Genomic DNA, 25759 nt, shown 5'->3' with positions numbered 1-25759 from the left:
AAAGAAGATATGGTCCATATATACAAATGGAATATTATGCCTCCATCAGAAAGGATGAATACCCAACTTCTGTATCAACATGGATGGGACTGGAGGAGATTATGCTGAGTGAAATAAATCAAGCAGAGAGAGTCAATTATCATATGGTTTCACTTGTGGAGCATAAGGAATAACACGGAGACACTGGGAGATGGAGAGGAGGAGTGAGATGGCGGAAATCAGAGGGGGAGACAAACCATGAGAGACTGTGGACTCTGACAAACAAACTGAGGGTTTTGGAGGGGGTGGGGGTTGGGTAAGCCTGGTAGTGGGTATTAAGGAGGGCACGTATTGTATGGAGCATTGGGTGTGGTGCATAAATTTTGGAACACTGAAAAAAAATTAAATTAAATTAAAAAAAAAAAAAGATGGACCTGCGTTGAACTCCTTACTCTGCCTTTTACTAGCTGCTTGACCCTGAATAGGTTGATTTTCATAAGTATCATTATCTCCAAAATGGGGATTAAAAATAGTTATCTGGCTCTGTTGTTTCAAGATGTTTAAATAAGATACATGTGTACACATATAAATATATATGCAGCACTATACTACATTCTTTAATGTATGTATGTCTGTATGTATGTATGTATCTATCTATCTATCCATCTATCGATATAATGGGTATTCAATAAAGACTGACATGTTTGCAGTAAGGAGACTAGAGATTGGTGATTGGGAGGAAAGAGAGGAGTGGATCAGAATTGAAAACTTCTTTGTAGTTCTTACTAATAACTGTCTTATTTATTATCTCTGTAGTACCAAAGACTGGTACAATACCGACAGAGCATAACTGTTTGTAAAAGTTTGTTGAATTATTAGAGTTTGCTTATCCATATATGATAAAACCCCAGTTCTGCCACAGGTATAGAATATGCACCTTAGAAATACAGCAGAATAGAGGGTGAGTTAGAGGGAACAAGACTTGAGGCATGGAGACAAGTTAAGATGCTAGTCGCATATGTCTAGATAAAAAGTAAATGGGGCCCTGCACTAAGCCAGGAAGGAAGGAATGAAGAGATGGGAATGTAGAGAAGAAATACCAAGGAGGGAAAGTCCATAGGACTTAAATATAGAGTGGGTGGAAGACAGGAGCTGTGACAACTCTTGTTCAGGTTTCTTCTGGCTTGGGTGACTAGCTGGTGGCAGTCATTGAGAAAGAAGAATGAAAGGAAAAGGAACAGGGCAGTAGTGGGGAGGGGCAGTGAGAGAGGTGGGGGATAGTAAACTTAGTTTTGGACAGGCTGAGTTTGCAGTGCCTACTGAACTTAAAAGGAAATGCACCTAGTAAGCAGGTGGGTCTAGGCATGGAGCTCAAGACAGAGATAAGATCTGGGAGTCATTAGCATAAGGAATAGGAGGACAGAAAGCCAAGACTGAGCCATGGTGACCCCTAAATTTAGGGACTGAGCATAGGAAGAGGAGCTACAAAAACCAAGAAAAGATAGATCACAAATGGAACATGAAGAAATGGAAATGGTGTATTGCTAGAAAGGGATGTGAAATTGTGGTAGAGAGACCTAATAGCTAGGTTTTGTAGGTATTTTATTTGTGTTTATAGTCACATATCATTTTGATGAGGCTTTATAATCCAGATGAAGAGAAATCAACATTGACACTCTTCTGTTCCATGTAATAGCCTTTACAATGTCTTTTGATTTAATCTTTTTTTTTTTTTTTTTAAAGAAAATTCTACTTCTAAATGTGCGTTTAAGCACTGGAACTTTCCAAAACATTCTTATTACTAGTCTATAGTTTCTAGTACATTTCTAGTACATGTAATTTCAAAAACAAGATCTATGTTTCAGCTTTGTATCTTCAATAGCCTTTGTCCTAAAATTCATAGTAGATGCATGATTAAATTGACAAAATCCTTGTTATTTCCTTTGATCCATGAGCCAGCTGCTTGGTATCCTTAGGAGTTTGTTAAAAATGCAATTATCTTGGCCCACCCCACATTTGCTAAATCAGAACCAGCATTTTAAACAAGATCTTCAGTTGATTCTCATAGGTACACAACGCACACTTCCTGACTGAATAATTAATAAACAAATTGTATTATTCTTATTTCTAGGCCATTTCCAACTTTAGCCCACGTGATACACCTTGTTCAAATTATCTTTCTAAAATAACCGTTATTATGTCAATTCTATCTTTAAAAGTTTAAAATTTAAGTGAGTTGGGTAGTTCTGCTTGGATTGCAAAGCCTTTCAAAATTTGGCCTTAAATTTCTATCTAATTGGGATGCCTGGGTGGTTTAGTCGGTTAAGTATCTGCCTTCAGCTCAGGTCACCATCCAGGAGTCCTGGGATTGGCTCCTTGCTCAGCGGGAGCCTGCTTCTCCCTCTGCCTGCCACTCCCCTGTTTGTGCTCTCTCTCTGGCAAATAAATAAAATAAAAAATTTCTACCAAATTCACCTCCCTTGCCCTTCTACCTGAATCTCCTGTTGTAATCAGTCTGGCCTGACCTGAGTAACTGTTTATTTCTACTTCTCTATTTTATTTTCTAGTCCTCTATTTTTTGTTCATTCCATGTTTCCTACTTGATCAACACACTCTTTTTCTAACTAGACAAATTCTATTCATCCTTCATGTTTTAACTAACATTGCACCTTTATAAAACTCTGACCATTCTAGCACATAGTGATGATTCTCTTCTGACATATTTATAGTTATTATCTTGTCTTCATAATGATAGCAAAGAATTATAGATTGTTAATTTCAAGACTTAGCTTCCATGTTCACCTCTGCCACTAACTTGTATAATGCCGGGCAAATTCACTTAACATCTCTGGGTTTCAAAATTCGTCTTAAAAAAAAAAAAAATACTAGGAACCGCAAGAGTATTGTGTCCCACGTGCTGTGAGAAACTATGCCTTACAGAATGTATTTTAATATACACAAAATATCTGTAAGTGAATGCTTTTAGAATACTGTTATTAACTCTCAAGTATTTGAAGCACCCTTCTGGTAATCTTAACTATACTCTCTTTTTAAATAAAATGTACATAAGCAAAGGCAAAATTTAGCCCAATTTTATCCAAATAAGTTCCAGAGTCTTAAATTTTATCTTCAATTTTAACATTTATCATTAAAATTATGGTTGATGATAAGAGCTGAGAAGTAGAATCATAGAATTTAAAAACCAGATACCAGTCTGTTTTTAAATACAAGAATAGGGCTCTTACTCCCTATTCTTATCTGTCATAGCTGAGCAGGGGTTCTGGCTTATTGACATTCTTGAGCTATTTCTCTCCCTGCTTTACACAAGGTGTAGTTTCTCCCATGACCCTCTTTCCCTGGAGAGCTTCACAGAGGGGCTTCTGTATAACATTTACTTTCATTAGCAAAAGCCTGCATAGGAACGAGAAGAATGAAGAGGGAGGCAACCTTCACAGAGTATCAACAGGCTGCAGATTCAATGTACCTTATTTCCTTTGCTAAACTCCCAGCATAGATTTTCATTAGAACAGTTATAAATTCTTTCCACCCACATTCCATCTCTGCATTCTAAGCCTTTACTCTGGGCCTCTTCCACATAGCACTGTAAGACTGAGAAAGTCTAGATTTGCATTGTTGTTAAAACTGTTCTCAGTTTTAGGGAAGATATTTTCATCTGAGAAAAGGATATACACTAGAGATTTGCATATTCTCAAAATTGCCTATATCTTGTTTCTCATTTTATTGTCCTTTATATACTGTTTTCAAGGTACATTCTGGAGTTATATGAGTTATATGTAATATCAATATTAATTATTAGTAAATGTCTGCCAAAAATCAACAGACAAATATTAGCATATCAACATAAGAGGCTTTAAATGGTGTACTGGCAGCATATATATTATATCAAGTAAGGATTTTTTTATACAAAAGTACAAAAATAGAAGGAGTGGACTTATAGGAGGAGTGGAATTATAGTCCAGAACAGTTTAAAGTAAAAAAGAAAAACAAACAAATAAACACAAACAACAAGCTCCTTTTACCTTATAATATTCCTTAGAGCTCACTAATGCACTGGAAGGCAGGGCCAGAGCCAGTTGTGGGTAGGAAAAAAATCCTACACGATCTGGTAAGTTGTTCTCTAGAGTTTCAGGACCTGCTCTGTGCTTTTGGAACTCTTGGGTTCCTCTTATCTTCTTTGGGAAGTTAATTTTTTCCTCTTTAAAGGTGTATCTACATCAGGATAACTTTTAGGTTTATATGAAAGTACAGGTTATTGGTTAGGCCCAAATTCAAATAATTATCTCCCACCTTTTTTTCCAGTGGGTTCTTTTTACTCCCTTCCAAGGGCTAGGGAGCCTTGATCAGGGTGATACTAAGTAGCCTGTGACACTGTCTTCACCAGCGTGGGTCCTAAGTTGGCTGGCTACTTAGCTATGGGCTTCTCTAGAACTAAGCATCCAGGTAAATACAAATGGTGAAGATTTTAAAAACAATGACATTTGAAAGTCTGTCTAACAGCTTCTATTCCAATATCCTCAGAGAAAGAAAAAAAAACAAGGAAGAAAGAAGGGAACTTTAAAAAGTGAAAGGACATAAAAGCTACTCCCTTTCATGTTATTGGTAGGATGCTGTGTCCAAGGTTTGAATTATGTTGTGCCCAGGTTGAGCTTAAACTGGGATACAGGTATAGAGCAAGCCTTGTAAATTGATAAGGCAGAGCCTCTTCAAAAGCACATTTGCTGGGAAATTCCTACCTTGGCCTAAGGAAGAAGGATCCAGACATAATGAGCTTTACTCAGTTACAAGGTGGTGATAAAGGAAAGGGGCAATTATGGGGGACAGATACATCATGCTGTCTGTTACTCAGATTTGTCTCCCAGCTCTGTCTCCACCAGGCTGATGTCTGAGTATTAGTAAAAGCAGGCCTGTCTCTTGTGAACTGGAAATCCTGGTGAGAGAGGGCTGAGTAGCAGTGTCACATGGTAGTGGGATGCTCAGAAAGAGCAGACTTGCTCTTGATCACATGTGAAAATCTGTTGGAAGTTCATAGAAATCCTTGAGGAATTTAGCAGAGGGCTGAGTTAATTTAGAATATGGGGCAATATGCTCTTAGAGATGGGCAATTCTAGTCAATGTGCCTCCGTTTGTACTTACAAGTGGGTGAAGGCTAGAGAAACCTGGGTTACATAAGAATCAAAAAAATCTTTGATTTTTTTGGGTTTGATGTTTCTGGGTTACAAAAAAATCAATATAAAAGTCCTAGAAAACAATTGTACTTAAATTTCAGAGGAGCAGTTAGCATGAATTTTAACATTCTTTATCTTCTTACTCATGTCTTTCCTGCCTTTCTTGAAACAAGTCAATGTGAATAGGAATAATATCACCACTATTAATTCCATCAAAATAAAGCCAATGCTATCAAAAAAGATCCTTGGAAACTTAACATACCGATAGGAGAGTAAAAATATCCTATGTAATAGACATTCCAGGATGATGTTTGTCCCAAAAGGACATAAACACGGTCATAATTCTTTGGCTTTTGAAGAATGAGATTAGTGAAAATTATGGCATTAAATTTCTGTCTCTTTAGCAACAATCCCACCTAGTTAGTACTCCCAAACTTCAAATATGTACAACAATAACTTCCAAAGAAAACCCAATACTTACTTGTCTCCCACAATTCCCAAGTTGATTGTGGGGTAACCATGTTCCTGAATTGTTGCTAAGAGGGTTGAACGATTGCTGTCTCGAATTTTTCCTGGTAAGAGGTCATCTTCGGGATTTAGCAGCTACAAAGCCAAAAAAACCACCACAAATTATTCTCTTAGGATAATGTTGTCTATGGTTAAAGGAAAAGAAACAGATCTAGTAAGTAGAGTTTACCTTATCTAACACCTACTACAGTATCTGGCACATAGAAGATACATGCCCAGGGGATCTCCGAATAAATATTGAGAGTATAGGAGATTGAAAAAAACATTCTTCCAGAATTAAAAAGCATGTAGAAATTTAAATGGTGACTAAACATCAGGCCAAATATCACACCTGCTTTGGTTACAGTTTGACAATAGTGCTCTGTAGAGACTGGCTTTCTCAGTGGTTGCTCACCAGGGTAAACCAAATAAAACAACTTCCTTTTTCCCTCCCAATATTATTTTCCAGTTTGTCTTTCACTGATAACATCTGAGGTAGAGACTGTGTGACATGATATTCTCAAGTATGAAGAGAATGATTGTTAATATTTTGTTTCAAGCTTTTGGATCTCTTTTCTGAAGTGAGATCAACAGTACCAAAGAATTTAAACTTATTTAAACTTTAACTTAGGTGTCTTGTCTCTTTATTAGCAAATTTAAACAAGTAATACTTAACTAGACATATGCACAATTATTCCATGACTCTGAATTGAGTCATTCTTTAGAGATTTAATATCCAGCATTATATGTCTATGAAAAAAAATTATTAGAAGCTTACTCTATGTTAGATTGTTTCAGTGAGGCAGTGTGGTACAGTAGGAAGAGCTTGGGATTCAGACAAGATTGAAATTCAAGTTACCCAAACACATTATGCCTAATGTTCTCGATTATAACATATAATACTAATAAGTACCTTGAATAGTAGTTGTTAGGATTGACTGAGGTAATGAACACTCAATTAATATGGGTAAATATAATCATATAAATCATATAATAAATATGATTCTCTTCTAAATAGCACATTTTACCCCAATCGTTCTCATATATTCCTAGATGCTAGTACAGAAAGAATTACTCTATAATGTGAATATAGATTTAGATTAGGTTATAAAATACTTATGAGTAGGGGTCCTTAACACATGCAGACACACCAACATACAACTTTAATTTATACATCAATTTCAAGATGGACTTTGATTTCAGAAATACAAAATGAAAAAAAAGTACATCTTGGAAGTGAGGAAATCTGTACTATTATCTTAGGAGGTTGAAGACAAGCATGCACAGATACTTAGGCTGTTAGTATGACCAATTCTCAGGGCTTCATATCTCAGTTTTCCCAAACAATAACCTCGAGCCCCTTCAATCTTCCTTCTGACTCAGTGGTGATACCATGTGGTGGGACCTTTGGCTTTACGCTGGAAAAGTAGTAGCTTTGCAACCAGCTGTCCCCTTAAAATAGCTAGAGGAAATACTCTAATCATCTTATTCAGTGTCACTTGGGAGTCTTCCCTTCAAATACTGCATTAATTTAACTTAATCAGATGCCATGTGACATTGCAACCCACTTTTATCCTTAGTCACTGACAGAGCTTAGAAAATTGCTACTGCAGTGCTAATATAGATTAATTTTCTGATCTTAATTAACACACAGTTATTGAAGTTATTATAATTTTACAAAGGTGAAGGCTTACAGCTCCTTAACTCCATTAATTAAACAAGTTGCTTCAGAAAGAAAACTGTGTGGTTATATAATTTTTTTTCACAGAAGGGTACTGACCACCAACAAAATAAAAGTCCTTGTTATTAGAGTGGTTTTTTTTTGCCATTCACATTCCTTTCTGTTTTTGCTGCAAACAGTTCCAGAAATAATAGAACAATTAAAGATTATTGGAGTACTAGTTACTTAACTATAAAATTGACATAATGATATAATACCTGGTTAAATGAGGGTGCGGGATTTACAGTGTATTTTAAGTATTTTCAAAGAAAACAACTAAATAGAAGTATAAATCCAAATATAGAATAAATTCATAGTATTTCCTTTTAAAACTTAATCTTGTTTTCTGGTATCCTATACTTCTGGTCATCTTTGGAATGATGCCTGGAACTTGTCACAGTTAAAATACAAAAGAAAGAAAAATACAAAGCAAAAAAAAAAAAAACAAAAAACAAAAAAAAACCAAAACCAAAACACATAACCCATTATCTCCATACCTTATTACTTTCTTGTCTACCATATATTAAATTTCAATTTCTTGTTTTTGTTCTTATCAATGGTACCACTGTCTTTCCAGCTTTCACACATTAAACCTTTGATTCTTTTTATTTCCCTTTGTAGTCCACTATCTTCCCAAAGATTACAATCCATAAGAACATCTTAATATATCTCCTCCTTGAACCTATGTTTTTAGTCACACTCTTACCAAGCCCCCCCCATTCAGTATGTCTGAATGTTTGCAAATCCTTAAAATTGGCTATCTTGCCTACACTACAAAGTCTTTCTGAGAAATAAAACAGAAAAATCTATTTGCAAAACTGTATCATTATTTGCATAATAGATAAACTGTACCAAACCATGACATGTAACTCAAGCAACCATGTTAAGTCAAACTGTTTTAACACAAACTTGTTTAGACTTATATGCTCCAAGACCATGCACAAAATGAGACCATGTACTCCAAAGATAAGACTGTTTAAGCAACTTACCTATTTTACAAATCTGATCGGTCTCTACCTAGACCTTACTTACTATCTACCCAACGCCCCCCCTCCCCCTGCATTCTCATGACCAAACTCAGTTCTCAAACTCTTGTAATCGTCCTTCTATAATTTCCTCCTTCTGGGACACTACTGGGACTGTGCTACAGTGATAATCTCCCTTGCTCAGAAATGTTGATATACACCACTTTGTATGATCAACAGGTTTCCCTGGTGGTCATTGTATTAAGAACTGTCCCTTCCTTCCTTCCTTCCTTCCTCCCTTTCTTTCTCCTTCCTTCCTTCCTTCCTTCCTCCCTCCCCCCCTTTTTTTTCACCAAATAAACTTGTTTAATAAAATCAACATTTTCCAAAATAATTTGAACATAGAACCCACTTTTTAAAAAAAATCACCCCTTAGCTTGAAGAATCAGTGTTCTATGGAAAAATTTTGAGAAATAGGGATCTAGGGCATTGTTTATCTGATGCATGACTGTCCTATTCAACTCTCTAGCAGGAACTCACTAGTATTAAGACTTTCATAGTCATGCAGATCCTACCAAGACTTAGGCAAGACCACTTTCTACCAGTATTCCCATATTGGTTATATTGCATTTCAGGGAGGTCTCTTGAGTCTCTTTGCTCTGGAGATTCTTTGTCTATGATGGTAAGTCTAGCACTTGCTTAAGGTCTAATCCTTTTTTGTTGAGCTTCCAAAGCTAGCTGACATTACTTTTGTTTGTTGTACGAATAAGGTTCTGAGGACTTTCTGGTTATCTGATCCAATTTGTATAAATTTTTGTTTTCCTTGTGTAGGTGCTAAAGCATTGATTTAATACTAATCTTATTTGTCAGCAAAAAAAGATGTAATTTATTTGGCTACATTACTGTGTGTCTGTAAAAACTTCTTTGTATGTTTGAGAAACTGGCTTTGGAAGTGATATGTTCTCTACCCTTCCCACCGATTTTTAGGGTCAGCTGTTAGGGATTCAACTTTAGTGCTAAGGACTTAAGACATAATACGTAAGCAATATTTTCCCTTTTGACTGACCCCAGCTAACGAATTCATGGGTTCATCTAGTAATAAACTTGTGCCACCTCCTGGAATAACTCTGGCTTGTTTTATTTTTCTTGCATTTATCTTTCTAAAAAGTATAAATTCGGGGTGCCTGGGTGGCTGGATCAGATCTTAATCTCACAGTCCTGAGTTTGAACCCCACACTAGGCTCTATATTGGGTGTGGAGCCTACTTAAAAATAAATAAATAAATAAATAGCATAAATTCATCAAGAACAATTTGGAATTCCAGTGGTCATTTTGGAGTACATATGACATGACCACATTTATTCACCTAAAAGCACATTGAGAACAAAGGGGAATACAATAATGAATATTCAATGCCAATTAGCATTTTTATTGTTATGCCAAGCTTCAAAATAAAGTTTAAATAGAAATGTAAAAAATTAAAAAAAATTTTTTTTAAAGATTTTGTTTACTTATATGATAGACAGAGATCACAGGTAGGCAGAGAGGCAGGCAGAGAGAGAGAGGAAGGGAAGCAGGCTCCCTGCTGAGCAGAGAGCCCAATGCGGGGCTCGATCCCAGGACTCTAGGATCATGACCCAAGCCGAAGGCAGAGGCTTTAACCCACTGAGCCACCCAGGAGTCCCAAAAAATTAAAAATTTTTTTGTTTGGTGTGCCTGGGTGGCTCAGTGGGTTAAAGCCTCTGCCTTTGGCTCTGGTCATGATCTCAGGGTTCTGGGATCGAGCCCTACATCGGGCTCTCTGCTCAGCAGAGAGCCTGCTTCTCCCTCTCTCTCTGCTTGTCTCTCTGCCTACTTGTGATCTCTGCCAAATAAATAAATAAAATCTTAAAAAAATTTTTTTTTCTTTGTTCAACCCTCCTGAGGAGGTTTTCTATCTCCTTTCTAAAAGAGAAATCACTTAGTTTAGATTCAAAGGGGCACATGTACCCCAATGTTTATAGCAGCAATGTCCACAATAGCAAAACTATGGAAAGAGCCTAGATGTCCATCAACAGGAGAATGGATAAAGAAGATGTGGTATATACATACAATGGAATATTACACAGCCACCAAAAATGGAAATCTTGCCATTTGCAACAATGTGGATGGAACTAGAGGGTATTATGCTAAGCAAAATAAGTCAATCAGAGAAAGACAATTACCACATGTTATCACTGATATAAGGAATTTGAGAAACAAGACAGAGGATCATAGGGGAAGGGAAGAAAAAATGAAACAAGATGAAACCAGGGAGGGAGACAAACCATAAGAGACTTTTAATCTCAGGAAACAAACTGAGGATTGCTGGAGTGGAGGGAGGTGGGAGAGATGGGATGGGTGAGTGATGGACATTGGGGAGGGTATGTGCTATGGTGAGCACTGTGAATTGTGTAAGACTGATGAATCACAGACCTGTGCCCCTGAAACAAATAATACATTATAAGTTAATTCAAAAAAACTATTAAAAAAAAAAAAGGAAAGAAACATCCTTCTTTGTTTCTGTTCTTCAGGGATTTAATCCTATGGTCTTGATTGAATTACCAAAGGTCCTAAGATTAGTTATAATGGCTAACTTTCCCTTTTTTATGTTAAGAAATGGGTTTGTTTGCATCTAAGACCTTTTCCCTATTTGCAAAGGGAAGAAAATTAGACTTTTATGGTGGTCGATAACTCCTTCCATATTCCTTGCACTCAACTCACTTATAAATTTCTACTTTTATTTCTTCCTTTTCTAGAAAACTCAATTCACTAAACTGATCAAAAACCAATTCTAGTCATTATGGACACACCTTAGAAATACTCAGGTTAAAAAAAATACTCAGTCCAGATAAACAGATCTAACAAAAAGAGAAGGGAGAAATTATAAGCTCTAATGGAGCATGTTTTTACTCTAAATAGTTTTTGAGTAAACTCTGGGAAAAAAATTTTTAATTCAGAGTTAAATTGCCTTGGTTGCTGGGTTATAAGAAAGAAAAAAGAACATTCAGACCTTTGAAACATAATTTAAGAATTTGGTTTATAACTACAGAGGTTTACAAATTGCATTTGAAAAAAGTCCACATTCTATTACAATGATTTTTTTACAAATTAGACTGATTTTATAATCTTGCTTTAAAAACTGTCCTGACTTTAATAGCATGTAAGAAATTATACTAGAACAATACACTAGTTTAATTTTAATCTTCTAAATTTCCTTTCCTGGTTTTGTTACAAGATAGCAAAATTTATGTTCATTTAAATCTGAGAATTGCCCTGACTTTAACAGCACGTAAGAAATTATACAAGAATAATATTCTAGTTTAATTTTAATTTTCCTCAATTTCCTTTCCTGGTTTTGCTACAAGATAGCAAAACTTCTGTTCATCTAAATCTGAGAATGATGATATGGAATGTGTCTGTGAAAAGAGGCTGATGAGGTCCAAGACACGCTACCCCAAAATATGGCAACTGTTATATTGGATGTTTAAAGCTGAAGGAATTTGAGAAATAGCCTGTGTAGGAAGGACCTTCTGGCCTTCCCCTTAAATAGGTCATAAAACCCTCATGTGAGAGGTGCCTTTCCTATGCCTGGAAGAAAGGAGCATTCTTATCTCTGAAGATGAAGGGACTCAGAGGAATCTGAATGAACAAGCCTTACTATTTCCCTCAGTTTACTACACTTTCCTCATACCCTTTGTCCTATTATCTTTTTCTACAACTTTCCACTCCTCCTCAAACCCAATATAAAAAGGCTCATGTTTAACATTTCTTCAGGTCTTCACTTTCTTATCAAGGCTCTTATGTCACATAAAACTTATATTAAATAAACGTGTATGCTGTTTCTCTTGCTAATCTTGTCTTTTGTTATGGGGTAACAAAATGTAGAACTTGAGACATTAAAAGGGAGGAGGAAAAATATATTTTTCCTCCCCTACAAAGTGAATTCCTTTTTTTTTTTTTAAGATTTATTTATTTATTTATTTGAGAGAGAGAGAGAGAGAGAGAGCGAGCGCGCGAGCAAGCATGTGCAGGGAAGGGGAGAAGGGGGAGCAGGGTGAGAAGGAGAGTGAGAGAGAGAACCCAAGCACACTTCCCACTGGCACGGGGACTAATATGGGGTTCAATCTCACTACTCTGAGATCACGACCTGAGCCAAAATCAAGAGTCAGACACTTAACTGAGCCACCCAGCTGCACCAATAAATAAATCTGTAAAGAAAAATTGTTTTAATATCACCTCATTCAGAATTATAATTATACATTCACAGAAAATTATACGAATAGTACAGAGAGGTCCCTGTACTCTTTACCTGGTTTCCCCAATGGTTACATTTTATGTAACTATAGAATTAATATTAAAATCAGGAAAATGACATTGGTATAAGGTATATGTATACTTCTTTGCCACCTTACCACATATGTAGATTTGTGTTAACCTGCCACCTTACATCAAGACACAGAACTCTTTCTTTCTTTCTTTCTTTTTTTTTTTCAGCTAGCCTTTTTCTAATAAGGCAAATGCTTAAACTACAACCAAGCAAATATTATTGCTTCTGCCCTTTTTTTAAAAAAAATATTTAATTTTTTATTTGACAGAGAGAGAAATCACAAGTAGGCAGAGAGGCAGGCAGATAGGAAGGGAGAAGCAGGCTCCCTGCTGAGCAGAGAGCCCGATGTGGGGCTCGATCCCAGGACCCTGGGATCATGACCTGAGCTGAAGGCAGAGGCTTAACCCACTGAGCCACCCAGGTGCCCCAGATACAGAACTCTTTCATTACCTCAAAGATCTATCCCCCATGCTGTCCCATTATAGTCAGTCACATTCTCCCTCCTCTCCATCTCTAAATGGGAAGCACTAATATATTTCCCATCTTCATAATTTTGTCATTTCAGGAATGTTATATAAAAGGAATCATAAAATGTGTAACCTTTTAGGATTTTTTTTCCCCTCACTCAGCATAATACCATTGAGATCCATCCAGCTTGCTGCATATAGAAACAGTTCATGTCTTTCTACTGCTGTCTCCAGTTTTGGGTATTACAAATAAAATAGACCACTTATATTTAATGTAATTACTGATATGTTAGGGTTTACATCTGCCATTTTATATTTTGGTTTCTTTTTGTTCTTTTTTTGTTATTTCTTTTTTCTTTTTTCCCCCCTTCCTCTGGAGTACTTAAATATTTTTTAGAATTCCACTTTGATTTACCTGCATTATTATTATTGTCTTTAAAGCTAGATTTATTTATTTATTTAGTTTGGAGAGACAGAGCATGCACATGTGCAGGTGTGTGAGTGATGGGGGAGGGGCAGAGGTAGAGAGGGAATCTTAAAGCAGGCTCCTCACTGACTGCGAGCTGGACACGGTTCAATACCATGGTTCAAGCCAAAGTCAAGAGCCAGCTGCTTAACTGACTGAGCCACTAAGGTGCCCCTCACCTGTATTACTTTTGAGTGTATCTCTTGTAGATTTTTTTAGTAGTTGCAAATAAATATGGATGTTCATCACAGCATTGTCTATTTCAATGGTGAAAAATGGCAAACAAACTACTTACCTAATAATAGGGAATTGACTAAATTAATTATGAGACACCCATATAATAGTCTTACTGTCATTGCAAGATATTTGTGATATACTGTTCAAGTAAAAAAAGAACATAATAGTATTATAGCACTGTCCCATTTTTACAAATATGTATTTACATAAGCATAGAAATAAGTCTGAATGACTATGTATCAAAATACTAGCAGTGGTTTCTTTTCCTTTTTGCATTATACTAGAATGTAAGCTTCATGAGGATGGGGAACACTGTTTTTTGTTAACTACTGTATTCTTGGCAACTAAAATAGTACTTGGCACATAGCAGGGATTCAATATATACTAAGTAAATGAATCGATACAAACGTTATTTGTATTTTCTATTTTTCCTATAAGTAAACTGTCATTACGATCTCTTTATGTTAAATAAATAGTGTATACTCGAAAAATCAAAGCAGGGTCTCAAAGAAATATTTGTACATCCCTGCTCACAGCAGCATTATTTACAATAGCCAAAAGGTAGAAGCAACCCAAATATCCATGATGGCTGAATGAATAAACAAAATGTGATGTGTGTGTGTGTGTGTGTGTGTAGATGTACACACACACACACACACACATAAATATGAAATGAAATATTATTTAGCTTTAAAAAGGAAGGAAATTCTGACACATGCTGTAACATGGAGGAACCTTGAAGACATTTTGATGAGTGAAATCAGAGACACACAAAAAAGCAAATACTGTGTGAGTCCACTTATATGAGGTACTTAGGGTAATGAAATTCATAGAGACAGAAAATAGAATGATAGTTGCCAGGATCTGGAGGGAGGAGGAAATAGGGAACTGTTGTTTAATGAATACAGAATTTCAGTTCTACAAGATGAAAACAGTTCTGGAGATTGGTTGCACAACAATATGAATGCACTTAATACTATTGAACTGTACACTTAAAATGGTTAAGATTATAAATTTTATGTTATGTGTATTTTACAATTAAAAATTTAAAAAAAGTCACTGATGGCCCTGGTAATGAGTTTCAGGGAATAGTGATGCTTTCAATGTAAGAGGCAAGTTGAGAAGGAAGTATTCCACTCTTTATGGTAGGAAGGGACAGAGGGTGAATAAGATTAGGTAATGGTGGAACATCAAGTAGAAATATCCAAAGGCGCACATACACCACATTTTGTTTATCCATCCAGCCATGTTATCTGCGAAGAGTGAGAGTTTGACTTCTTTGCCAATCTGACTACCTTTTACTTCTTTTTGCTGTCTGATTGCTGGGGCTAGGACTTCTAGTACTATGTTGAAAAACAGTGGTGAGAGTGGGCATCCCTGTCATGTTCCTGACTTTAGGGGAAAAACTCTCAGTTGCATTTCTATGCACTAACAGTGAGATAGAAGAAAGAGAAATTAAGGAATAGATCCCCAAAACCATAAGCAAACTTGCACCAAAAACCATAAGAAACCTAGGAATAAACCTAACCAAAGAGGTAAAGGATTTATACTCTAAAAACTTCAGAACACGTATGAAAGAAATTTGAGGAAGACACAAAGAAATGGAAAAACATTCCATGCTCATGGATTGAAAGAATAAATATTGTTAAAATGTCTATGCTACCCAGAGCAATCTACACATTCAATGCAATCCCTATCAAAATACCATGGACATTTTTCACAGAGCTGGAACAAATAATCCTAAAATTTGTATGGAGCCAGAAAAGACCCTGAATAGTCAGAGGAATGTTGAAAAAGAAAACCAAAGCTAGTGGCATCAAAATGCCGAATTTCAAACAACATAACATTAAAAAATAAAAAAAGCTATAATCATTAAGACAGAATGATATAGGCACAAAAACAGACCCATAGATCAATAGAACAGAATAGAGAACCCAGAAATGGACCCTCAACTCTATGGTCAACTAATCTTTGATAAAGCAGGAAAGAATATCCAATGGAAAAAGGACAGTTTCTTCAGCAAATGGTGTTGGGAAAATTGGACAGCCACATGCAGAAGAATGAAACTGAACCATTTTCTTATACCACACACAAAAATAGACTCAGAGTGGATAAAAGACCTAAATGTGAAACAGGAATCCATCAAATTCTAAGAGGAGAATACTGGCCTTTGACCTCAGCCACAGCAACTTTTTGCTAGACACGTCTCCAAAGGCAAGGGAAACAAAAGCAAAAATGAACTACTGGGACTTCATCAGGATAAAAAGCTTTTGCATAGCAAAGGAAACAGTCAACAAAACTAAAAGGCAACCTATGGAATGGGAGAAGATATTTGCAAATGACATATCTTGGATATAGATCCAAGATCTATAAAGAACTTATCAAACTCAATCCCTCAAAAGACAAAAAATCCCATCAAGAAACAGGCAGAAGACATGAACAGACATTTCTGCAAAGAAGACATCCAAATGGCCAACAGACACAAGAAAAAATGCTGACTATCACTCAGCATCAGGGAAATGCAAATCAAAACCACAATGAGACATCACCTCACACCAGTCAGAATGGCTAAAATTAACGAGTCAGGAGACAACAAATGTTGGCGACAATACAGATGAAGGGGAACCCTCTTACACTGCTGATGGGAATGCAAACTGGTGCAGCCACTCTGGAAAACAGTATGGAGGTTCCTGAAAAAGTTAAAAATACCCTATGACCCAGCAATTGCACTACTAGGTATTTACCCTAAGGTGACAAATGCAATGATCCGAAGGGGCACCTGCACCTCAATGTTTATAGCAGCAATGTCCAATGTCCACAGTAGCCAAACTGTGGAAAAGAGCTGTGATGTCCATTGACAAATGAATGGATAAAGAAAATATTGTGTGTGTGTGTGTGTGTGTGTGTGTGTGTGTGTATAATGAATATTACTCAACCATCAGAAAGGATGAATACTTACCATTTACATTGTTGTGGATGAAAGTGGAGAGTATTATGCTGAGCAAAATAAGTCAATCAGAGAAAGACAATTATTATATGGCTTCACTCATATGTGGAGTATAAAAAACAGTGCAGAGGGCCATACGGTAAGGGAGGGAAAACAGAACAGAAAGAAATCAGAGAGGGACACAAACTATGAGAGACTCAACTATAGGAAACAAACTGAGGGTTGTTGGTGGGAAGGTCAGTCGGGGGATGGGGTAATTGGGTGATGGGCATTGTGATATGGAGGGCATGTGATATGATGAGTGCTGGATGTTATATACAACTCATGAATCATTAACTCTACATCTGAATCTAATGATGTCCTATATGTGGGCTAATTGAATTTAAATAAAAAAATAATTAAAAAATAAAAATGAGATAAAGAAAAAATAAAGACTATATAGAATGTATGAATGAACTATCTACTGAGGGAATGTGCTAGGAAACTGACAAGATAGTGACTTCAGAATTACTGAGCAACTTTTAAGTACCACATTGACATTAAATGGCAGAAATTTGTTGTGGGCCAGGTAATCACAGTTCTCTGAATTTTCTCAGTAATATTTGTCTGCTTGGGAGCAAAAATGGAGAAAGTAGAAGATCAGTTTCGTTATTAGCATAGTAAGCAAAGGAACAGATTAAAGGAGTGAGGCTATCTAAAGAGCAACATTAAAGTGGTAAATCATGGTCTTTAATCTGGGACAAGAAGTATGGTATAGCTAGAAGAAAGTAAAAAGGTAAAACTACCTAACTTGAGAGGTTTCAGGGACTGCCACTGAAAAGTAGAGAAATGAAATGTAAGGAATCTCCTGTGGGAAGCATTGTGGCACAGTGAGAGAAAAGTCATTATAGCCAGAAGACTTAGTAGTGAAATGAAGCTCCATCATTTACACAAAATAGATAACACTGGGAAAATTGTTGTGTTTTTGAGCTTCAGTTTTCTCTTACTTGAAATGAAGGATAATTATACTACCCTCATAGTGTTGCTCTAATCATGAAGCTCACAGTGGTACTGGTCATAGTAGATACTCAACCTTCTGTTCCTTCTTTTATTAGTGAGGCTAAATATTACAGTTTTGTAATAGTAGCTGCTTGTGAAAGGTCCCAAACTATTACATGGAGATTTTAGAGAGCTTTTATATAAATGAAGTTCAAACTTGTTTGTATAGGCCTCTGTTTTTGACAGTGGTCAAGAAAATGATAGAAGATGGAATAAAATAAGCAAATGCATAGTGGAGATGAATACATTTAATTCTGCATGTGTGTGTGTGCATGTGTGTATGTGATAGAAAGGGAGTATGAGGGATAGAGAGAGGATATTAAATGAATAAATATGAGTTATGGAATATGGTTGAAAGTGAGACAGTACCCCAAAACTAGAAGACCCAGTGCATACTAAAGATATAATTATTGTTTGGACTTTGAGTAACCAGATAGCAAGCATACAATCTTGACTCCCTGAATTAATGGCAGCTGGCTGACTTATGTCCAGTTTAAAGACCTTTAGGTCACCATCTAAAGTTTCAAGGATTGGGAAAGAGATGATATCATCAAGAGTCAAAACAAGAAAATAAAACTGGGAAATATAAAACAAAACAAAACAAAATACCTGGGAAATATAAGTATTGGGGAAAGAAGAGGAAGATCCAGCTGCCTCCTAAGTGTAAAACTTATATCCCCTATCTTCTATTTATATGCATTGCCTAGGTGACTTTATCTAGTCTCATGATTTAAAATACTGTGTATATGCTGATAATTTCCAAATGTATATCTTTAGCTCTAATCTTTCTCCTGTGCTCCACACAATATGTTCAATTGCCTACTCAATATTTCTACTAGGATTTTGAATTAAGTATCTCAAACTTAACATGTCCAAAACAGAAGCCTGATTTCTGCTGCCTAATCTTTCTCACCTAAGTAATAACTATCCTTAGAACTGATCAAGTCAAAATCTTGGAGTTCATCTTGACTCCTCATTTTCTTTTATATTCTACTTTGAATTCACTAGCAAAACCCGTTGGCTTTAACTTCAGAATATATCCTAGATCTGATTATTTCTCATCATTTCCACTGCTACTACTCTGGTCCAAATCTCTTGCTGGACATTACATATCTTTCTAACTAGTCTCCCTGCTTTTTCCTTTTTCTCTTCATATATATATATGCCATGCCATACTAAAGCCAGAGTAAACATTTAAAAATTTAAGACATGTTATGTTTCATGTTATGCTTCCCTTCCTCAAAACTGACTATTTAGAATAAAATGGTCTTGTTTCTGTTGTCTCCCTAACCTCACATCCTTTTACTTTGCTCCTTTCCCTCTATACTTCAGTTATAAACATGACAAGCATACCCCCTATCTCAGGATTTTTCTGTCTCTGTTGTTCCCTCTGCTTGGAACTCAGTTCCCCTTACATGGCACCACCCTCAATACCTTCAGACTTCCACTCTAATTTTATCTCTTCAGGGAGGCCTGATTACCCTATATAAAATACTCTATCAGTCAGATCTGGAAATGAAAACCAAATCCTCTAGGTATTTCAAATGAAGGGGAGTGGAAGAAAAAAGGACTGAATACAGGGAATTGGTTTCAAACGTGTTAGGAGGGCTGGAAAAACAAAAGGAGAAAAGTGTGTCTCCAAAGATCAGTAACTACAGGAAGTCACCACTGTCCCTAAGGCTGCTGGGAGAAAGTGATGTTACTGAGGATTGAGGAGCTTATAATTCAGCTAACTTCTTCTTCTTTTAAAATATTTTATTTATTTATTTGACAGAGGGAGAGATACAGTGAGAGAGGGAACACAAGCAGAGGGAGTGGGAGAGGGAGAGGGAGAAGCAGGCTTCCTGCTGACCAGGGACCCTGATGCAGGGCTGGACCCCAGGACCCCAGGATCATGACCTGAGCTGAAGGCAGATGCTTAACGACTGAGCCACCCAGGTGCCCCTACTTCTAATTTATTTCCAACTTCTAATATTGTGTTAATGCATCCCAATGACAAATCCTAACAGGAGCACAGCTGGAAAGAATCCAGGAAATTGGGTTTTCAGCCTTCTAGCTTTATTGTAAAGAGGAGAATACGAAAGGGGTGATGTAGGGTAGGTTTCAACAGGTAATATTTGGCATATACCTCTTCTACTACTAGTCTTTATCATCTTATCCTTAATTTTTCTTCATACCACTTACTGATATTTTTTGTTTACTATCTCCCCTATCCTGCCTCCATCAGAATATAAATTCTGTAGGAACAGGGAATTTGTTTGTCTCATTTGCTGCTATATCCTGAGCAGTCAGAACAGTGCCTGGCATCAGTATGGTAGCATACTAAATGGGGAAGGGTGGTGGAAATGGTTTGCCCTGCAGAGAATATTTTATCACTGACTTTGCTTAGAATAGCCAGTGCATGGTGATGATAAAAAGCAGAATGACTTGTAGTTAAGTTTTATTATTATTTTCTAATTTTCTACATACAGTGGATCCTCTTATGTGAGGGTAAAGAGTTACAAAACGCTTTTCCATCTCTAAGGACAAATTTGAGCTTCAGTTCACTTTCTAGCTCTGTTCCCTGGAAATTTGATAAAGACAAAATGTCAGCTTGTTATTAGGCAGCATTTCCCATGGCAAAAATAATTTCTTATTGGTAACTTGCATATGGACTAGAAGGTACTATAAATGAACTATAGGGCACCTGGGTGGCTCAGTCATTAAGCGTCTGCCTTTGGCTCAGGTCATGATCCCGGGGTCCTGGGATCCAGCCCCACATCAGGGTCCCTGCTCAGTGGGAAGCCTGCTTCTCTCTCTCCCACTCCCTTTGCTTGTGTTCCCTCTCTTGCTATCTCTCTGTCAAATAAATAAATAAATAAAATCTTAAAAATAAATACATGAACTATGAATACCTAGTGGGAAGCCATACCTTTGGGCTTTTGTCAATGTGGTAACACTTGTATCTGGACATTTCCCTTGTAGCGACCCTGTAAGCTGCCTAAGACTGTTAGAAGAAATATTGATTCTTATGTAGAACATGCTTCTAAGTTGGTGGTTCCCATAGTCTCCTAGCATAATTCTTGTTCCCTTGCACCTGAATGTCATTTGAAGAAAAAAGAAAATATCTCTTGGATGGCTGTGTAAACTGTTGGGGCCAATTCCACATTAAAACCTGTTAAACCCCTAGGGCCTGCCTGAGCCTACTTAGCCATAGTGACTCCATGTTGCCTAGGTAGACATTTTGTTGTTTAATAAATGCCTCAGCAGTTACTGATATCAGTTCCAGGTAACTGTTGCTAAAACACACACCTAAAACAAGCCATTTTGTTTAATAAACGCCTCAACAGTTATTAATATTGGTTCCAGGTAACTGTTACTAAAACACACACCTAAAACAAGGCCAGACAGGTGGAAACATCCAATCAGCCAAAGCCACATATGTAGAGGTCTGAGGTTGTGCCCTATAAAACTAGCCTGTAAGACCAAGGGGTCGTCGCTCTCTTCGGAGGCGGCCCTGGCCGGTCAGTCTGACTTCTAATGCTTGGCATAGAATACGGCTTTGCATAACTTTCACTTTGTCTCAGTCTCGTTCCTTTGATAATGGACCCAACATAGACAATTAAGAGAACTAGTTCCACTGAAGATGAAAGTCTGATGGAGCCTTGCTGGACACTGAATTTCCAGTTCAAAATCCGTCTAAATAAACTGGTTCACGATAGAGTATATTCACATCTTATAAAACTGATTTTAGTTAAGATAACCCCTCATGGACATTCCAGCATGTAATAGATGCTTAATAAATATTTATTGAACAAATGCACGAGGTTGGAAATGTATGCCACAATTATGTAATTATTGGATGGTATTACCTAAATGTTAACATACATAGTTTGCTGAAAGAAACAAATGTCTGCATCGACTGTTCTGCATTAGTTATAGTTCACAACTCTACCTCCCAATTTTGAAATAATTCCCTCATCCCAAATAAACACATGTAGTCACAGAATACTGGGCAGGTTTTAAAGACAGTATACACAGATATCTTGTATGGCATTCTTTGGGTTGCCTCAGGCCACTGTTCTGCTTACTGACACACCACACTGGATTCAAAAGTGGACATATATAAAGCCACTCATACCAGGTGAAATCAGTTAGTACTTAAGGGGAGCTTGTGCTGTGACTGACTAAATTATAGACTTGCCACATTAACAGACAAGTGTAATTTCTTTTGGCCTCTCTGAAAAGAAATAATTTTTCCCCATTATTTTCTATCAAAGATCTCAGGCCTTCAAAAGAGATACTATACTTCATTCATTTCTTTTATCCCCAGTTTCCAGTATAATTCCTGGCATAGAGATACCTAATAAACATTGGTTGAACTAAACTATACAATCACAGAGAGTCATAATAACAGCTAATCTTGGATGGAACTAGGGAATGAGTGCTGAGCTATATGGAACCAGAGATTATGGATTTAGAAACATTATTTTAGATTGTGGATTTAGAGATTTAGAAACATTATTCCCTTGGAAAACCATGGTAAATACAGAAGGCCACAGAAAATAGCATCTATGAAAGCCTATCCAAGGATAATCAAGGCTATAGAGGCAGGGAACTAGGACTAATTCTTCCTTAGATTCTTCCTTAGATTCCATGATGTAAGTATCATCTCTAGTCTTATCCCATCACTTTTCTTTACCACTAACCAACAGTTTTAATACAGAATGTATGATAGCTTTAAAAATACTACCAATGTACTCTGGAGGATAAGTGAGATTATGGTCCAGCCTTACAAAAACATTAGGAAGAATACAAGAAATACAGCCTAAACAAAGTTGCCTAATAACTAGTTATTCATGAATTTGCTCATTCTCTTTAGCTTTCGCAAACCCCCCATGAACTCACTTAAATGCACAAAACATACAAATAAATCACAAATAAGAACAGTTCATTAAGTCAACCAGTTTATCAGATATTTCTTTCTGATGCTAAACATAATGTCAGTTGGTCCTAGGGATATTAAAATCTTCACTATGTAGATCGATTGAAAAGAATGTTTTGAGTCAGTCAATAGTTTTAGGGAATGACCAGTGCACCCATACTAAGTCTAGAATACTGATTGATCTCTCCATTAGCAAAACAAATATTCTATTCTTTTCTTTTGTTCTTTCTATTTTTTTAAATTTAATTTAATTTTTCCAAGATTCATTTTTTATGCACCACACCCAGTGCTCCATGAAATATGAGCCCTCCTTAATACCCACCACCATGCTCATCCATCCCCCCCACCCTCTCCCCTCCAAAACCGTCAATTTGTTTCTCAGGATCCACAGCCTCTCATGCTTCTTCTCCCCTTCCGATTTACCCTAATTTTTTTGCCCTTTCTGAAAGAGCTATAAGGATAACAGGATGAACATGAAAATGTTCATTTCCAAGACTTTAAGAAATTAAAAATAATGATAACAAATAAATGGTTTATTTTCAGAATAAAATTAGAGATTAAAAGAGAAAAAAAAAAGAAATCCTGTTAATCTTTTTAAAAATAGTAAGTTCTAAGGCATAAAAAAAAAATCTCAATAGTTTCTGATTCTGCTCTTAGGCTTTGAATTACCAGCAGATCCATTTTTCAATATTCTCAGTTTGATTAGAACATCTGATTTCTTGTATAACCTAAGCAAAACATGGAACATGAATTTTCAAATTCAAATTGACTAACTCCCCATCTTAGATCAGGGTTGAAATGACATTTGACATATTGAGAAGCATGCCACTAGAGATGCCATCCTTGCAGAAAAAGAGAAAAGATTATCAAATTCTTCCTGGTGACTAAGGATCACAAGGAACTTCCAGCAAGATGAAGGGCTAACCACTGTGTCCCAATTCACTGATCACACAGAGGTGGCCCATCATCTCAGCAGCACGGTAGGTAGAATTAATTGTCCTAATAGACTGAGCACTCAATTTGCATAGTTGAAATCTATAGTTAGCAGTCAACATTCTTTGTTTACATGTACTGAGTGTGTGGAAAGGTCATTGGTTATAGTATTTTGTTCTAATAAATGGAAGGGAAGATTTCTCAATATGTAATTATTCTAGTCTTCCTCCTTCTTATCTTCTGTACTTGAACTATCCTGAGGCCAATATATTTATTTCCCTGTTACATGTATGTGGTAAAAATCTGTAATCCACAATGTTCTATTTATGACACAGAACAGAAGTCAAAAAGACTTTTTTACCTGAAAGTTCAATTAGCTACTTACTCCCCTCCCCTTTTTTTTTCTTACCTCATTCCCTGTTGACATGACTGCAACAACTGGAAACTTATTAACTTCAACCTCTGTGACACCTACAGTTGCCAGAAGACCAATCTCTGAGGGGCCCATATGGGTTCCTTTGGCCAAAACGCACTCCCCTCTTTTAATGTCATGGCCAATGGGTCTGAAAGTCAAAGCAGAACCATAAGCAGTATGATAAGAATAATATCTTCTCAACTGATGTTAGTGTCAAAGAAGGAGGACACTTAAGAGGAGAAAAGAGTCAAGAGATGAGGTAGGAACAGAATAATAAAATAAAAAGCTTCTAAAAACTCTTTGCTGTTTTAATAAAAAATTTAAATCACAAAATAAAAGAAATAAGATTTCCATTTTTGCTAAGGAATATGTTATTTCACATTTGAAAACTATTTTACAAATTGCTTTGTACTAAATTACAGTAAAAAAATACCAACTACAAACTTTCTTTGATATAAGGCAAGAATTTATATGAATATATCTAGTGGCACTAATGATAAGAGGTCCATAGCATGTTAGCTTTGGGGTGAGGAGAATAACACTAATGAGGTTACAGTCACAGGGATAATTTCTATTCGGACAATTTAGGCTGGCCCAGGTCTATGGCCACAGAAGCTACTCAGCTTGGCTTCTTGCCATAGGGATGTGAGAATTGTAGCTTTGTTATAAGGACATTTGAGCAAATGTAGTATTGATGGGATTAGGGCAAACACATTCCAATGTAAGAAAAATAATTTAAAGTTTATGCACTACTTATGGTAAGATAGTAGTCTCATTTTTGTATATAAGGAATAGCAGGTTATTCTACTACTATTGGTAGTCAGTAGAGGAGGGGCTATCAGCTAATTGCATAAAAACTCAAATCTGGGATTATCTGTGTTGATACCAAATTCTGGATTATCTAGGGGTGGGGCTAGATTTCTGGATTATCTAGAAGCAGGATTAATTGCGGATTAAGTAGGCTCATGACTTTACTCCTTCTCATGTTGCTTTTGACTATTTTATTTACCTTTACTATGTTTACAAAAAAGTAGGCAGAGTAGACATGAAATGTAGAATTAAGAAAATTCATTTTGCTACTTGTTAAAAGTCCTGAACACTAACGGCTAAATGACTGAGCTGTGGATTTACATAGCCATCCTCTCCTGAGTTCATGATCATGTAGAAACAAAAGTTGGCTATACATTCTATACATTATGAATTTACCTGATATCTTGGCCTGGTCGAGCTTGCACCAGAATTCGTACTTCAAGTTCCTCAGTGCCCTATAATAAGAGCAAGTAATGTAATTTCAAACAGAATAATCTAACAGAATTTCTGATCAATACAATTTAGCTACTCAGATGCATTTATCATCAGATAGGTACAGAATATATACAAATATAGAGAAACAGAACCATTTGCTACACATTTTGAACATGATAAATTTCTACCACAGGTACCTGAAAAACTAGGTTTGATGCCAATACATTCATTTATAAATACATAAAACTTTTTTCATAATTTTCATGTTTTTAAAAATGTATCAATTCAAATACCAGATCTTACATTGTAAGATAGCATTCTCAAGGAAAAACAAAAGATCTATCTATATGGCTACCCTAATAGATACATCAAATGTGGATGG

General features: G+C 36.4%; 1 protein-coding gene across 4 annotated transcripts in view; it reads right to left on the bottom strand.

The window, feature by feature from the left end:
* GPHN (gephyrin) overlaps positions 1–25759 on the bottom strand; it is a 661506-nt gene that overhangs the window by 46053 nt on the left and 589694 nt on the right. For all 4 annotated transcript variants that reach the window (XM_080807346.1, XM_080807348.1, XM_080807345.1 and 1 more), the window contains 3 exons: positions 25339–25397; positions 24127–24280; positions 5647–5768 (listed from right to left, as the gene is read on the bottom strand). In XM_080807346.1, the coding sequence (XP_080663472.1) occupies positions 5647–5768; positions 24127–24280; positions 25339–25397 (335 nt within the window). The remainder of the gene's footprint in view (positions 1–5646; positions 5769–24126; positions 24281–25338; positions 25398–25759) is intronic.

This window comes from Martes martes, assembly GCF_963455335.1.
Source record: "Martes martes genome assembly, chromosome: 7".
Lineage (NCBI taxonomy): Eukaryota > Metazoa > Chordata > Mammalia > Carnivora > Mustelidae > Martes > Martes martes.
The sequence above is the reverse complement of the archived record's forward strand: the minus strand, read 5'-3'. Positions and strand labels throughout refer to the sequence as shown.